General features: G+C 46.2%; 4 protein-coding genes across 4 annotated transcripts; 1 reads left to right on the top strand and 3 right to left on the bottom strand.

Annotated features, from left to right (window-relative positions):
- Positions 1-801: 801 nt before the first annotated feature.
- Positions 802-3262, top strand: pdxp (pyridoxal (pyridoxine, vitamin B6) phosphatase; the record flags this gene model as incomplete). The annotated part of the gene is made up of 2 exons (XM_079222061.1): positions 802-1405; positions 2709-3262. 2 exons carry the CDS (start codon positions 802-804, stop codon positions 3056-3058), a joined length of 954 nt encoding a protein of 317 aa, XP_079078187.1. The 3' UTR covers positions 3059-3262.
- A 642-nt stretch (positions 3263-3904) lies between these two features.
- kgd4 (alpha-ketoglutarate dehydrogenase subunit 4) lies at positions 3905-7003 on the bottom strand. The gene is made up of 6 exons (XM_079222062.1): positions 6989-7003; positions 6688-6788; positions 6307-6406; positions 5216-5279; positions 4756-4946; positions 3905-4453 (listed from the first exon to the last, which is right to left on the bottom strand). The coding sequence occupies exons 3-6, from the start codon at positions 6358-6360 to the stop codon at positions 4436-4438; spliced, it is 327 nt and encodes a 108-aa protein (XP_079078188.1). The 5' UTR covers positions 6361-6406; positions 6688-6788; positions 6989-7003; the 3' UTR covers positions 3905-4435.
- Positions 7004-8109: 1106 nt separating this feature from the next.
- Positions 8110-12772, bottom strand: LOC306740046 (betaine--homocysteine S-methyltransferase 1-like; the record flags this gene model as incomplete). Its single annotated transcript, XM_079222151.1, has 8 exons — positions 8110-8299; positions 8411-8639; positions 8730-8912; positions 11012-11159; positions 11260-11451; positions 11550-11662; positions 12220-12352; positions 12755-12772. 8 exons carry the CDS (start codon positions 12770-12772, stop codon positions 8110-8112), a joined length of 1206 nt encoding a protein of 401 aa, XP_079078277.1.
- Positions 12773-13869: 1097 nt separating this feature from the next.
- Positions 13870-17106, bottom strand: LOC306740181 (betaine--homocysteine S-methyltransferase 1-like; the record flags this gene model as incomplete). The annotated part of the gene is made up of 8 exons (XM_079222286.1): positions 13870-14289; positions 14390-14618; positions 14754-14936; positions 15302-15449; positions 15552-15743; positions 15871-15983; positions 16092-16224; positions 17089-17106. 8 exons carry the CDS (start codon positions 17104-17106, stop codon positions 14112-14114), a joined length of 1194 nt encoding a protein of 397 aa, XP_079078412.1. The 3' UTR covers positions 13870-14111.
- Between the last annotated feature and the right edge of the window lie 295 nt (positions 17107-17401).

The following is a 17401-nucleotide window of genomic DNA, read 5'->3' as shown; positions in this document are numbered from 1 at the left end:
CACTTCACCACATTTCAGAGGGAAATACTGTACTTATTCCCACCATGTCATTTATTTCCCAGTTCAGTAATTGCTATAACACAGATAGGATATAGGATGTTATATGCAAAAATGCTGAAATTTGGAAATCCTATAAAATATGATGCACACAAATTAATTGAAATTAGCTCCACCTGAATCAGCTATAAGTTTATAATGCTGTTCACACATTATTGCCTAAACAGTAATAATCCAGTAATATGTAACACTCTTAGACGAGCCATTGTGCATATTGCATACTTTTATAATGAACTTTTTTATTTTGAATGCAGAACTTTGACTTACTTAATAGAGTAGTTGTAGTATAGGTGGCTCCCTTCTATTTTTATTCAAGTAAAAGATCTAAAGTACAGCTTCTACAACTATATGTTTATTCGGCCTAGTTATTTAGAGTTTATGTACATTAAAAAACATCAAATAAAATGTCACGTGAGCGTCCCTCAGCTGCCAAGAGGCGCAATGTATTTTGTTAAGTGGACGTTGCTTATAAAAGGCTTAAGACACACTCGCGTCTGATTGGTTCAAGCGCTGCCGTTCGATTGGTCCGCGTGGCCGCCGTGGGCGTGGCTTAGCGTCAATGTTTATGTAGCCCGCGTCTCTGTAACCGCACCAAGGACCCTGCAATGTGATTTGATTGACCATTGATTTGTTTTCGTCCCATTTTGTTTCACCCCGCGGTCTGTCAAGCACGTTATGCACCAGCCGTCGACATGTGGCGCCACTAGCAGGTGAACCACGGAGGGAACGGAGGAAAAAGCCGGAATGGCAGGCGCCTTTGGCTTCAAAGGCTGCCAGAAAATTCGCGGTCCGCAGATAAGAAATCTGCTCGAGGCGAAGGACTTCATTCTCTTCGACTGCGACGGGGTCATATGGCACGGGGAGACGGCCATAACGGGCGCGGCGAAGGTGGTGAGTTCGCTCAAACGGCGCGGCAAAAACGTCGTGTTCGTCACCAACAACTGCACCAGGCCGCGGGAGAACTACGTGCACAAGTTCTACCGGCTGGGCTTCACCGACGTGATGCTGGAGCAGATCTTCAGCTCGTCGTACTGCTCGGCTCTCTACCTGCGCGACGTCGTCAAGGTCCGCGGACAGGTGTTCGTCATGGGCTGCGACGGCATGCGCAGGGAGCTGCAGGGCGCGGGCGTCCCCTGCGTGGAGGAGGACGCGGACGAGCCGGACGACGCCACCATCTACGACTGCGCCCTGGCCGCGGACGTGAAGGCGGTGCTGGTGGGACACGACGACAAACTGACTTTTCTCAAACTGGCCAAAGCCTCGTGCTACCTGCGGGACCCGGACTGTCTGTTCCTGGCCACCGACAACGACCCCTGGCACCCTCTGTCGGGTGGAAGGATACTGCCAGGTAATGGTGGTGATGGAGCTGCTGTGTGCGCGCGCATGTGTGTGTGTGTTGAAGCTCGGGCCCCTCCAGTGGTGTTGTGTAGTTGAAGCCAACCATGTATAGATTACTGACTGGGCCCGAGAGGTCAGCTGCAGCTGGAGGCGCTGTGGTGCACTGACAACCATGTCAATATGAGAGTTAAGGATATTAATGCTTTGGTATTATATTTCCCTGTTACTAATTATATGATGTGCACAGACTAAAATAGTTCCCTCAATAATAATAATAACTCCTCAGTTTAATCCCGTGTCCCTAGGTTAATTGCCCATATTTACTTTTGTATACGAAATATAAATGTATATCAAATTTAATTTGTTTACATCCAAATCCAAAATCAGAATCAGCTTTATTGGCCATATGTGTTTACACATACATGGAATTTGAGTGGTTACACGTTGCTCTTACATACACAATATACAATAAGCAAGAGCAATATAAGAAAAAAACCCATTAAAGACAACAGAGACAAAGTAGTGCAGGTGGAGGAGTCTGATTAATTGTTAATCAGTGACGGCCATGTGATGATTCTTCCTTCCTGCGCTGGCTACACCAAAGTGGAGATATAGGAAGAGATGTGTTTGAATAATAAGTGGGGAAAAGATTATTCTGTTTTCATTTCCCAAAACATCGCAACTGAGGTCTTGTTCATTCAAGGTGATACTTTGCTAAAATAGCAGAGTTCTCGCACGAGGCTAAACTCATACTGCCGACTAAAATCAAAGTTATTAGTTAAAGCACTCAAATAGAATACTCCTTTTATTAGTTCCACAGTGGGGAAAGTGGACGGTGCAAACGAAGAAACAAGTAGAATAAATACGTAATCACAAAAACAAAACAAAATTGATAAAGCCCAATTGACTGGTTAATATTGCAGAGTGGGTTGAACAGATTTATATTGCAGCGTACACATTGATGGTTTCCTATAATAGACGGTCTCTGTTCCTCTCCAGCAGGCACCGAAACAGAGCCTAAGAGTAGTAACGTTAACCTGCTAAATTCTCGCTGCGGTGAACCTTTATTTTGTCTGGAATACAAACGGGTGGATTAGCCGTGGCTGAATTGAGCTTTTCTTCTCGGCGCCACCATTCCCAGAGCACACGACTGCTTTATAACAGTATAGAACCCAATCATTACACCGAATGAGACTTGATCATAGGCTAGCCGCTAAGCGGTGCATAAATATCTCTTTTACCCAAACGTACTTGGAGGAGAGGACATGATTCGCTCTGATCTAACCTTTTTGTATCCTCTTCCCCTCCGGAAGGTTCTGGGTCCCTCACTGCGGCCCTGGAGGTGTCCTCAGGCCGCAAGGCCACCGTGATCGGCAAGCCCAGCCGCTTCATGTTTGAGTGCATCTCCAGCCAGTTCAGTGGGGTGGAACCCGCCCAGTGCCTGATGATCGGGGACCGCCTGGAGACGGACATGCTGTTCGGCTCCAACTGCGGCCTCGACACCATGCTCACCCTCACCGGCGTGTCTCAGCTCGGGGAGGCCGAGGAGTACAGGGACAGCGAGCTGGCCGCCAACCACAGCTTTGTGCCCGACTACGTGGTGGACTCCATCGCCGACTTCCTGCCGGCTTTTGAGGAGCTGGACGACGAACAGAGCAATTGACGGGAGTCCCTTTGGCCCAGCATCGATCGCTTTCTCCTGCATTTCCAAGTGCGATGTTTAGTCTGGCGTTTGCAAACAACTCTCACCCCCAAAAAAACACCATACCTATCCAGTTATCAAAACCCAGAAATGTTCCTCAGTAGCACCGGTGCCGTTTATGACCAAGACAGGACAGAATATTCTCCCCCTCCCCCCAAAGTAATCAGAGTAATCCAGTGCATACCTCAGTGTTTGTTCTCGTGTTGTGCTCATTTGTGACTTGGCAGTTGCTGTCGGTGTTAATATTAATCTCTGAATATACTGCACTTTCCTCTCCATAGAGTTCACAGGCTGTGTGTGATGATGGGTTTTGAGCATACAGAGGTATTTTTGTAAAGCCATGAATTGTTCTATAACGGCATTCATGTGTTTAAATTCTTCTTCTTCTTCTTTTTCGTGCCAAAAGGGCAGACATGTACTCATACTAAGGCAGAATAGTTTTCTCATGCGTGTTTAATTCTTGGCTGGAGGAGACGAACAATAAAACTGCGAGCGCTCTACTCGGCCCCGGCAGACTTGAGACGACGACCTGCCGGTCGGGCAGCTGGAGCGTTCGTCCACCTCTCCGTCTGTGCTACTTGTGCCAGTATTCATCCGAGTGCTGAACAGCTTCCCGGATCTCAGTTAGGAAGAACACGGGTCATACTGCACTGTTGTGAAATGTCGATGTTGTTAATGTTTTTGCCATATTAGCGCATGCCAGCGACGGTAAAGACAATAAAATCCCTGAACGTGAACCCTAAACATGTCGTCGTCGTCGTCGTGTGCCTACGGTGTTCACATCAAGCACGATAAGAACGCCACAAACAAAACACAATATATTATTTTAATCATTTAAATCCAGCAGAGACGTTCACATGAACTCTGTATGATTGCAACTTGATATCCAGCGTCTGTTCAGTTCAAACAAACATGTGTTGCAGTGAAATGCATCTTCTCATTGTTTTCTCTGTAGCAGAGCTTTGTGATTGGATTTTAAGTGTGGTGGCATTGTGAAGCACAAAAAAAAATGTATATGACAAGATATATAAATCTGAAAATGTTGAGTATAATGTCAAAATCAGAAAAGCTGTTGGGAATAGTAGCAGTAAATAAAGAAAAACCCACACGTTACTCTTATAGCTTTGCTGTGTGTACAACAATGAAGATGTCCCTTTTTGGTATGAATTTAAAATAAAATTAGGATTTAAGCTCAAAGAAAAGAAAAATCAATATGTGTACAATCTAACCGGCTTTATGCAATACTTTATTCTACATCATGTCCCATGTGGCAATAGGTTGAGCTGACAGAGTTGAGACACAGATCTCACACGGAGGAGGACTTTGGTTGTGATCGAGTCATTCTGGTCCTCCGCGCTGTGGAGAAAGAGAATGGAATACTGATCACGTGACAGAAAAGCTCCTCAATATTGACACTGCATTTGCATATCCAGCCTTTTGTAACCAGTTGTAAAATGTTCCTTCCAGGTTATTTCATCACGGTTTAGGTACACAACCCTTAAAATGTATAAGAGTGTAAAGTCCAAAGGTGACAACGCAGGTTTATCTTACAGAGGGCAACGGTTATGTTCTAATCTAACCAATACCTGCACTTTTTTAAAGGCCAACTTTAACAGCGAAGTGTTCGGCATTCGGTCTGAGATGCCGGACCCCCTCACCTGGATGTATTCCATTTCCTCCGCTGCCAGCGGTCTCCTGCGGTACCTTGCAGGGAGCAGCTGAATAGAGGCCAGCGAATCTGGCGTGCCAGAAATCAGGGTCAAAGGTACATGGGGTCTTGATGACGGAGCCGGCGTCGGGGCGCTGTGTGGCGAGGAGCTAACCGCTAACATTTTCAAAGCCTCTTGGGCTAGAAAAGGGAGGAGGAGGAGAAAAAAGGTCACTGATGATATAAAAAAAAAAGGCAACTCACAGAGCACCGAGCAGAAAACATTGATGAGGAAACGCTCATTTTCTGGAACGAAATTCATTCAATCCTCGCCGAATGTTGATTATACCATGAAACACACAAGAGGGTTACGTGTCAGTGACATCACCCAAGAGCTGTTTTGAGGGTGGGTTCCTTCATTTAGATCATCAAGGAGCTATCGAACCGCCGTTCACTGTCTCCATGCTCACCATTGGGCCGTGGGACGTCCTGTCTTTGGGGGAACTTGATCAGAGGAGCACGAGGCCGGATAGCCTGCAAACACACACACACACATTAGATCAAACAGCTGTGTTAGCCCTAAAACAAAAAATAGTTTCCTCTTTTTTTTTAAGCTTGGTGCATGTGAGTATTTCAGTGGCAGATCCATCAAAACAGGGGCAGCTAAAAACGACCACAAGTTAGTTTTTTTAAGATAATCCTTCATTAGTCCCTCAGTGGGGAAACTACAGGATTACAGCAGCATTGCTCACACGTGAATAAAGAATAATAAAATAGAAACAAGTAATATAAATAAGCAGTAAGACAGTAGAATATTAATATACAGACTGAATAGAAAAGTGATGACCTCAGACTGTGACAGGAGAGATTCACACTATTGCTGCAACTATTGCTGCAACTACCGATCAGTGACAACAACAAAACAATAAATACACAGATGAACAGCTCAAGTTACAAGGCAAGAAAAAGGCTCCAGGTAGCTTCTCACGTGCAAGATTTTGCTCCCACTAATATATCTGAGTTTAAACACTGAACAAAACGAAGAAGAACTATTTTCAGACTTGACAATACATCAACTAACCAAAAAAGGAAAACCAAAAGAACAAAGTAGGCCTGTTGGATACAGTATCTTTGTCACTGAGCGACGTAAAAAGTGAAGTTTCTGTCCCAACTTTCAGCTATTGTCTGATCTCTTCGTCTGTGTACACAGTTATCTACCGCTAAGCTAAAGAAGCTAGCTACCTCCTGGACAGACAGGACTCCAACGAACAGCCACGACACACTGAACTAACAGCGAATCAGACAACATGTCCACAACCGCTCACATGGCGTCAGATGTGCACATTAAAATCTTCTGCTTCTTCTTCTGTTGTCTCAACACCACAACAGCTTCAACAAGGACATCAACAAGGGTACGGCGGAATGAGTCTCCCAGAAAATGGGCTCATTAAAAAAGCGTATAAACCGTACAGCCCGACGGGAAGGCGACGTGTTGTCTGTACTTGTCTGACTTCAACACACTCAGGTCTGCCTGTAATTCAAATCTCGGGAGCGCTGTTACCTGGATCACTCGGGCGGCGGGTGCTGCCATTTTGGAGCTGACTTTGCTTCCCATGACGTCCCCCGCGGGTTCACTTCCGGGTTACAGCGCCTGCCTGTAGCTGCGGAGAGACACCACCAGATGGCGCTGCGGTTACGGAGACCTGAACAAGAGCTATACCATAACATGTAGAGCGGTCCAGAGGATGAGGGTCGGGGTAACGATGCGGAGGGATGGAGGGGACAAGATGCCTCTCCAGGAAGAGATTAAATAACATTTAGGCGATACAGCAATGACGTGAATCTTCTAAGTCTACAAGGTCAATAACATGGCTGAGTTTTGAGTCTTTATTCTATATAATATGGTGCGTGCATGCTTTATTCTACGTCTATATGTTGTTACCTCTCTGGAGAAGCGGCCGTCTGATATGTTGACCCAGTGGTTGTCCTGCGAGGTCAAATCCTCAGGCCATGCCTTGTCATTCCGGGTTGTGAGTTAGCCTCCTGTCAACAAAAAAAAGGGACACACAAAAATAGACAAATAAAAGACCTTAATCCGCTGTAAAACACAACCAGTCGAGGTCAAGCGAGGCTCCGGTGGATGTTATTCCCCATTAAGCTGCTAAAAGCTAACAATATTGTCTGTGTGAGGACTAACATGCCGATACAAGCCCACTGTGCTATGGCAAAGACACATATCGTACCCTATCTCTGATTCCACTGCCGTTGTAAAAAAAAAAAAAAAAAAAATGGTCAAGTAACAGAAATCGTTTATAAAGAGAGATGTGTCACCAGCAGAAAACCCACAGTCAAGCCTCTCTGAAGCTGCATCGTGAACACACATTAAGTACATGTAACCGAATGGAGATAGACGTACAATCATCACACTCTCATGATTACAGCAGAAATAATACATAGTATAACCAAATATAGTTCATCATCTTTGCCCTCTATAATGTTTAAGAGCTGCAAGAGACCGCATTGTTATGGGTCAAAATGCTGCTTCCTACATTTCCATATTTAACTGAATATTATTTTTAATCGGAGCCCTCCCTGTATGGTTAGTGTGAAAGTATTTTAAACTCCATGTCCCTTTATGTGACGTAGACTCAACATGAAATGACGTAAACTTTACATTTGTTTCTGAATATTTTCACGAGGAATACAATGATCATTTTTTATTTTTTTATTTATCTAGTGTAATACTAAATATACAGCTTTGTCTCGTAAGGTGGACTTGTATTGAATCGCAAATTCACATAACCTTTGAAATAATAAAGGATAGCTGTTTACCTGTTAGGGGGACATCTTTCCTACGAGGCTCTCTGTAAGTGCGGTCAGTGTCACGTGGGCCATGATATCCCAACACCGCCATCTACTGGATTCCAATACTCATTGCAGGAATCCCCCGAAAGCCTTTAAATGTTTGGTGAAAATCCACATTCATAAACAATGAAGCTCATTTCCAACCTTTAAGTGAGATTAGGGGCTTTGCAAACCTCGATGCCATTTTCATTATATGACGTAATGTTGCCTCACTAGCACTGGCCTGATTATCAAATTATTATGATATTATTATTACTTATCAATGCATTAAAGCTTTGCTCATTTTCGACACGGTTAAATCTATTTGTCCCTGCACCAGAGTTATAACATGTGTGTTTGCATGGTGTCAGCTAAACATCCTCCCATTCACAGCAAGAAACTACATCTCATCAGTCCAGTGGCCAATTCACATTTTATTAGTTCTTTTATTAAACAAACTGATCCAAACTGCCCGGTCCCGATCTTAACATGGGCCGACTCCTCTCTTGACGCCGCCCCGTCAGGCCGAGGACTTGGCCTTCTTCTGCATCTCCAGCACGTGCTTCATTTCCTGGCTGCTGGTGGCCTCTTTGTGCTGCAGCAGGTCAGCGTGGCCCTTGGTCACGCCCCAGCCCTCTGGCGTGGACAAGGACGGGCACTTGGGACGCCCGGATGCAGGAGCGAGATTCTCCCAGTAGTCCCGACGGGCCCTAGAGTCGGCAGAGACACGGGTTAAACTCAGAGCAAAAGATGCACCGAGCAATATACGACTCATTAACGCGTGTGCATTTAAGTAGTTTTTATATTTTTGTTTTGTTTACCTGGCTCTGACCCAGGGTTTGGTGTGCATCTCCAGACCAGCACCCCACATTCCATGTTTCTCTGAGCCGGGGGCCACGATCCCCCTCTCAGGGGCCAGCTCTTCTGCTATGGCTCTGATGTGGTAGGCCTCATAGCCACAGCAGCCGCCGATGAAGCGGATGCCAACCTTGTAGGCCTCTCTGGCGTACTCGTGCATGTCCCAGCGGGTCAGGATCCTGGGCTCCAGGGCTGAGGAAGGGAAAAGGAGACAATTGTGAGAAGCTGGCGACTACACCACTGTTTGTTTTTTCTTTTCATGTCCGAGCTAAACTATGTTACCAAAGGGGAATTCTGGCAGATCGATGAATCCCTGACAGCTGCAGTCGGGGGTGTGGAATGCCAGGGGCTGCACCATGTAGTGGGCCTTCAGCCGGGCCTTCTCCACTCCCTCCTTCATCATCTTCACAGCTTTCACACAGGTCACGGGGTCAAAGTGGCAGTTGACTCCCACAATCTCCGCACCTGGAGAACAGAAGGACGTGGTTATCGTGGTACCTGGGCCCCGTTCCTCGTACCTGGCTTACTGAGTTAGCCGGATAATTTGTACAAAAAAACCACACGGCCGAGCATAGACTGTCTCGCATACTGTCTCACATACTGTCTCACATACTGTATGCATACTGTCTCACATACTGTATGCACAGACTGTCTCACATACTGTATGCATACTGTCTCACATACTGTATGCACAGACTGTCTCACATACTGTCTCACATACTGTCTCACATACTGTATGCATACTGTCTCACATACTGTATGCATAGACTGTCTCACATAATGTATGCATACTGTCTCACATACTGTATGCATAGACTGTCTCACATAATGTTTCACATACTGTATGCACAGACTGTCTCACATACTGTCTCACATACTGTATGCATACTGTCTCACATACTGTATGCACAGACTGTCTCACATACTGTATGCATACTGTCTCACATACTGTATGCACAGACTGTCTCACATACTGTCTCACATACTGTCTCACATACTGTATGCATACTGTCTCACATACTGTATGCATAGACTGTCTCACATACTGTATGCATACTGTCTCACATACTGTATGCATAGACTGTCTCACATAATGTTTCACATACTGTATGCATACTGTCTCACATACTGTATGCATACTGTCTCACATACTGTATGCATAGACTGTCTCACATAATGTTTCACATACTGTATGCATACTGTCTCACATACTGTATGCACAGACTGTCTCACATACTGTCTCACATACTGTATGCACAGACTGTCTCACATACTGTATGCATACTGTCTCACATACTGTATGCACAGACTGTCTCACATACTGTATGCATACTGTCTCACATACTGTATGCACAGACTGTCTCACATACTGTCTCACATACTGTATGCACAGACTGTCTCACATACTGTCTCACATAATGTATGCATACTGTCTCACATACTGTCTCACATACTGTCTCACATACTGTATGCACAGACTGTCTCACATACTGTCTCACATAATGTATGCATACTGTCTCACAGACTGTCTCACACACTGTCTCACATACTGTATGCATAGCCTGGATTTTTTGCGAGTGCTACATGTTTCTACAGTGTCGGCGATGCAGAGAACATCGGGAAAGCCGTTGCATGTCGTGCTGTTCGTAACGTTTATTTAGCGCTTAAGAAACTTATGGATGTGTTGAAAGCACTCATAATTATATGAGAGTGTTATTAGTACACCATACATATCATTATTGTAGAACATGATTAAGGTGGACTCATGATGAGAATATAGAGAGTCAAACACAATTTCTTTTCAATGTTTCAATTGATTGAATTTCTGATTATGAATAATACATACATACTGATCCGCCCATACACATATTCAAACTCCAAGTTAAATGGTAATCTACACATACATATATATACACATATATAGTACATGATAGATACGCGCATACAGTACATATATCCTCATAAGTATATATTAATTTGTATCAATTAGATGCTCTTTGGGCTTGTTTTATCTACTTATTCTGAAAGCCTACTGGCAGCAGGTACATTTAAATGAATATAAATCTGATTAATTAGGATGATTACGCACTTAAAATTAGCCAATACATTTTCCCAACACTTACGCATTTAAAAGCGTTGCGAATATTTGCAACACTTTTGGTGTGAACGCAGCTTTTGACTTTGCCATGATTATGCTCTTGACTTCCTCATATGCGTTCATGATCATCTCCTGCTCGTCAGCGGAGAAAAAAGTGGCTTGTCCTTTGAGTTTATTTGTCATGTTGTAGCGTTGGAAGATCATGGATTCAGTGCTCGCCTTTTTCCCCTTTTGAAGCAGACGGGCGCGCGCAATTATCCAGATGACTGACGTCTGGTTCGAATTAACGAGACTGTTTGAGCGTGGATCAGCCTTTGAGAAACCCAGTTAGCCTGACGTCAATCATCGGGGTAATTTAAGCTGGATAATAGGACATTTGATCGACTTAGTTGAACCACGTACGAGGAACGGGGCCCTGATAGCACAGCTGACTCTCAAGTGAAGAAACACACGGGTGGTATCGTACCGGCATTCACCAGCCTGACGGCGCACTCTCCGGGTGAGACGCCGTGCATGTCTCCCTCCGGTCCGATGCACATGGAGGCCGCCACGGGCTTCCCGCTGGTCTTCAGCACCTCCACGGCCCACACGGCCTCCTCGACATGCTCGAAGTACTGCAGTGAGAGAAACAACACCGTCACCACTGAGCGCTCACCCGCTCCACTAATCCTATTACAGATTGAAGTCGCTCTGACAACGACAAGATATATCCACCTCAGCAATCAAGAAGTCCACGTTCTTCTTCATGAACACGTCCAGCTGTTTCTTGAAGATGGCCTTCACTTCTGTCTCGCTCTTGCAGCTCAGGTAGGATGGAGTCTGACACACGCCACCGGCCACCATCGCGTCTCCTTCATTGGCGACTTCCCTTGCCAGGTCACAGGCTGCCTCGTTGATTTTTGCGCCCTAAAGAGAACATCGCAGTTGATGGGGAAAAGGCCACAATCAGTACGGGGTAAAGTGATATTTGCTGTAAATGCCGGCTGATGTAGTTGGCCACTCACAGTGAGTTTCAAGTTCTGACCCCTGTTCTCCAGTTTGTCGTCGCTGGCGTAGAAGGTGAAGGTCTGCATGACATTAGCTCCGGCCCTCAGGAACTCCCTGTGCAACTGCCGCACTAATGGAAACACACGTTTGAAGCTTTTAGGTTTGTGTACCTTCCCTCCCTGTGGTTTTAGCAGTGGTGGGCCTGCTAAGCCTTCTCTGCTGGCCTAAACAGAATCACAAAGATATAGCTGTTTTATAATTTAATTGTTTTTCACAAATACACTACATGTATTATAATTATTTTTCCCTATTAGCTTATTTTCTCATTGCACAGCTCCTGTCTTCCTCTGTTGCTCTGCCTTCAGCCTGCAGCACTGCTTCAATGCAGCTGGTTTGAAGGAGAGTTTCATCCATTCACATTTTATCCTCCGGTGTCTCTATGGAGGCAAAGCAGTTTAAGACTTTGCAGATTAAAGTACACAAGGAGTGAACGTTGTGGATGATTGTCATGGACTTCAACAAATCAGATCTTTAGTTTGACAAGTTGGGTGTATTCTTTGACGTGCAGCGCCTTCGAAATGGCGTGGAGTGGGCTCCTGATGTAGACTATACGGCACTGAAGGCCTAGGTCGACAACGCACGGCCCGCCACTGGGTTTTAGACGCTGCATGTGAGTGTGAGTCTTACCTGCTTCAGGGTGTGTGACGGCGGCCTCGGGGGTCGACGGCCCGAGCTTCACGTAGCCTCTCTTCTCCAGCGCGAACACGAAGCCTCCATCTCCGATCACCACCTCTCCAGCATTCAGGCGCTCGAGAATATTCTGTGGGAGCAGATAGACATCACTATAGCTGATATCTTCCAAAACTAGGCCACTCACACTTAAACTATCTAGATAGAGTGAAAATGTGTATGTTTTTCTTTGGCATGAACTGTCCCTTTAATATCTCGACAAATACAACAGGGAACAGGGACAAACAACAGACAGACAACATGCATGTGATTTAAAGAAAATGCACGAGCATTTGACAACGAGAGATGTGTTGCAATTTGCAGCTGATGAATAAACAAATGTGTGCAATGAAAATGTTCTAATTCCCGTACAAAGGTGCAAAGATAAAAGTGGTTATCATCCTGAGCTTCAGTCTGGTTATTTCACAAACCACATGCACGCTTGCACATAAAACCTGCACTGGCAGTATCGTCTGCATAAAGGTTGATATACCTTCTTGACAGGAGCCATCTCTTCTTCCCGGTTTCAGTTGAAGCTCTGAGCACTTGGTAACAGCGAACCCCTTTTTTGGCCCAAAGAGTGCAGAGAGATTGTCCCTCACCAGCTTTATACTGCTGGGTGAATATGGGAGGATTTCATTTCCGTGCCATATTAATGTAAGATTGGAACATCTCTGTTTGGATATTGGGCAACACGGTCACAGATCAATAAAGGAGGTACGGGCAGCAGGCGGTTCAGGTGAGGCAGGGACATGCTTCTGTTACAGAAAGAGTTATGTGCCTGTTTAATGATTATATTAATATCTCCAGTTGAAAATTAACCATTCGTGCTGTGTTGTAAAGTACAGTTCGGTTAATTGTGGGCCACTGTGCAGCGTAATACTGTACATAAAGGGGTCAAAGGAGGTCCGTTGGAACCGTCTGCAAAGGCCTGAAGAGATAAGCTCGCAGTATGCACCTCTGTCCAATGCCTGCTAGTCCCGAGACACCGGCCTGATAAGGCTGGCAATGATCCATTCCACTCCATGTGAGGTGCCTGACTGCAGCTTCTATATGTATATAATAAAAAAAGATAAAGCTTTGTCTCGTAAGGTGGACTTGTGAATCCCAAATTCACATGACCTTTGAAATAATAAAGGATAGCTGTTGTGCCAGCTAGGGGGACATCTTTCCTACGAGGCTCTCTGTAAGTGCGGTCAGTGTCACGTGGGCCATGATATCCCAACACCGCCATCTACTGGATTCCAATACTCATTGCAGGATTCTCGAAAGCCTTTAAATGTTTGGTGAAAATCCACATTCATAAACAATGAAGCTCATCTCCAACCCTTAAGTGAGATTAGGGGCTTTGCAAACCTCGATGCCATTTTCATTATATGACGTAATGTTGCCTCACTAACACTGGTCTGATTATAAAATTATTATGATATTATTATTACTCATCAATGCATTGAAGCTTTGCTCATTTTCGACACGGTTAAATCTATTTGTCCCTGCACCAGAGTTATAACATGTGTGTTTGCAAGGTGTCTCGCTCATCACATATTTACAGATAAACATCCTCCCATTCACAGCAAGAAACTACATCTCATCAGTCCAGTGGCCAATTCACATTTTATTAGTTCTTTTATTAAACAAACTGATCCAAACTGCCCGGTCCCGATCTTAACATGGGCCGACTCCTCTCTTGACGCCGGCCCGTGGCTGCGCACGCTCCTTTATTTTTCACATTGCGGTACAGGGGCAGCCTCAAGTGAACAATCGGCCCCTGACGTTACGTTTGTTGGGTACATCACAGTTTACAGATATAGTGTTTGACCCGGGTCTGCTGCCAGCCGTGTGACGGAGACTCAGTTGGTCTTTGACCTGTCGAACAGCTGCTTGAGTTGGTCCTGAGAGGTGGCCTCTTTCTGCTGCATCAGATCATTGTGGCCCTTGGTGACGCCCCAGCTGTCTGGGGAAGACATGGAGGCACACAGGGGGCGACCAGAGGCCGGCTTCAGGTTCTCCCAGTAGTCACGGCGGGCTCTGGAAAGAGACAAAGAGTCACACCAGTTAGCACTCACTGGTGTTGAAGAGCTTTTATGGTGCATCTTTATGGCACTCAGTAACAAAAGCCTCCTCTGACCTGGCTCTGACCCAGGGCTTGGTGTGCATCTCCAGACCGGCACCCCAGTTGCCGTGTTTCTCTGACGCGGCGGGGAGGAAGCCCCTATCGGCGGCCAGCTCCTCTGCGACGGCCCTGATGTGGTAGGGCTCAAATCCACAGCAGCCGCCGATGAAGCGGATGCCGGCGTTGTAGGCCTCTCTGGCGTACTTGTGCATGTCCCAGCGCGACAGGATCCTGGGCTCCAGACCTGACAAGGAGATTTATACACATTAGATCCCACACCGTGGGTGCTTTTGGTGACCGGTGGGATGCAGCACACCCGCGCATGCACACTGAGAAAGCACTCATTTTTTAAGGTGTAATGTTATATGCATTTGATTACCGAAGGGGAATTCTGGCAGGTCGATGAATCCCTGACAGTTGCAGTCGGGGGTGTGGAATGCCAGGGGCTGCACCATGTAGTGAGCCTTCAGCCCGGCCTTCTCCACTCCCTCCTTCATCAACTTGACAGCTTCCACACAGGTCAGGGGGTCAAAGTGGCAGTTGACTCCCACAATCTGGGCACCTAGAGTGGGAACATGCGTCGGCGTGAGCTGTGACTGATAAGCAGAGGAGACAAACAGGTGGAAGAGGCAGCGCCGACTGTGGTTGTGTGGTTCAAATCTGGGTGATTCCATTTTGATGCTCAACATTTCGGTGGTGGCGACTGGATCAGCAAATTATTAACAGCTTTGGCGCGTAGGCCTGTCCAGTTATTCATTCATAACACAAGTAGTCTGCCGGTTAAAAATCTTGCCCTCGCCGACTCAGAGCATAGTGCCCACGGAGAGGCCACGTGAGGATAAGGTGAACCATTTAAAAGTTAAATTTTTCTTTTGGGATCCAGCAACAAGTTGTGCTCATGGGTGAATAAACAAACTCTGCACCCACCGGCTTTCACCAGCCTGACAGCGCACTCTGCAGCGGAGACGCCGTGCATGTCTCCCTCCGGTCCGATGCACATGGAGGCCGCCACAGGCTTCCCTGTCTCCTTCAGCACCTCCACGGCCCACACGGCCTCCTCGACATGCTCAAAGTACTGCAGGACAGAGACATCTCAGATTTATGGACACCCACGAGAAAAAGCAAAAAAAACGAGGGATGAATTTAGTTATGGTTAATGATTATTATAATTTCTTACCTCAGCAATCAGGAAGTCCACGTTCTTCTTCATGAACACGTCCAGCTGTTTCTTCAAGATGCCCTTCACCTCCGTCTCACTCTTGCAGCTCAGGTAGGACGGAGTCTGACACACTCCTCCGGCCACCAGGGCGTCGCCCTCGTTGGCGACCTCACGGGCCAAATCGCAGGCGGCCTCGTTGATCTGAGCTCCCTGCGGGACAAAAAAGGAAAAAAAAAGATGAGCGAAACGAAGCCCAGAATCGCTTAAACTCAGTTTTCAGTGCGCGGGATGTTCTGCACATTCTCGTGAATGCGGTGCGCAGTGCAGCTGGACTTACGGTGAAGGTTTGCTTGTTGCCCCTGTTCTCCAGTTTGTCGTCGCTGGCGTAGAAGGTGAAGGTCTGCATGACATTGGCCCCGGCCCTCAGGAACTCCCTGTGCAGCTGTCGCACTGCAATCAAACAAACCAACGCACGGTGAGGCACATGCATGTACATTTGCGGGGAAACACCTGCGGAGGAAACCGAGTATTAAAGCTGGCACAACAGCTCGTCCTCACCTGCTTCGGGGTGCTCTGCGGCGGCTTCTGGGGTCCAGGGACCGGCCTTCACGTAGCCCCTCTTCTCCAGGGCGAACACGAAGCCTCCATCTCCGATCACCACCTCCCCGGCGTTGAGACGCTCCAAGATTCCCTGTGGTAACGGATCAGTGTGAGCTCAGAATGATGGGGATTGAATGGGACTATTAGTGAGGCCGAAGAGTCTGTCGGTTTGGGTTCAACTTGACAGCAGCTGACACTTGGTAGTACGGGCCCTGTGCAGCATCCTGCAGGCCCACCTCTGTCTAACCTGGCTCTGTCAGAGTAATATGCTGCATGCCTCATGCATAGTGGAGTCCAAAGTCCAGTGCCCCCGCCCCACACACACACTTTCTCTCAGTGACCCTGAGGCATCAAGAAAGCAGCGTGTCATGTCAGAGAGCAGCTGCACGGCTCCCATTCGCTGATAGACCTGAACCTTTTGACTCCAACACGCTCGGCTCTAGTAGTGAAAGTCTGAACGACATCCTTTTACTTTCTTTGTGTTTATTACAATTGAGACCGTGTCTGAAAAATGCATTTGCATCCACACTCAGTCTTGAGGTGATGAGTTTAAATTTGAATTTTAATCCACTGACCTGGCATTAGTTGATAGATGCTTTTATTTGTATTTTGTATTGATTAACTTATCAAATCACACCGGGCGTCAGATTTGTCTGTGATCCTATGATCCTATCATGAAACATGACAAGTTGTGGAATTTCTGCAATAATAGAACAAACAATTAGGAGAAACTCCTTAACTAATTCAAATAGAATAAATAAATAGTTCAGAGTCACTCGTAATGAGAGATTATTATGATCGGCATCTTTATCATGAGCTGAAAGGAAAAAAAAATCCAACTCAAGAGAGAAAACGCATCCAGAAGAGTTTCAATCAGGACGTGTTTCCAAGTCACTTTCTATAACTTCCACATCCTGAATGCATACACCACCTTTAGACTCAAGTTGACACATACCTTCTTTACTGGTGCCATAATCCTGCAGCCGTGTGGACCCCTGACTGATCAGACTTTGAGAGGCTGAAGCAACATTAGAGAGGAGCTGGAGGCCACTATAAATATATCTGAAGCAGGGGAGGGGTCCAACAAGGAGCTTCTCTGATTGGCAGCGGGCAAATTACACAACTGCAATGTTCACGCGTTCCCCTCCCCTCTTTCACTGAATGAGAGTATTGTGAGTTAATTGTGGCTGTTGGTGTGTTTGTCTGTCCTCTGTAGTTTGCGGGTTTCTGTTTTTTTGGACCCTGATTAGACAAGTCCAACTCTCTTG

The sequence above is a fragment of the Taurulus bubalis genome, assembly GCF_910589615.1.
Source record: "Taurulus bubalis genome assembly, chromosome: 8".
In the NCBI taxonomy this organism is placed as follows: Eukaryota; Metazoa; Chordata; class Actinopteri; order Perciformes; family Cottidae; genus Taurulus; species Taurulus bubalis.
This window is presented reverse-complemented; position numbering and strand designations above follow the sequence as displayed.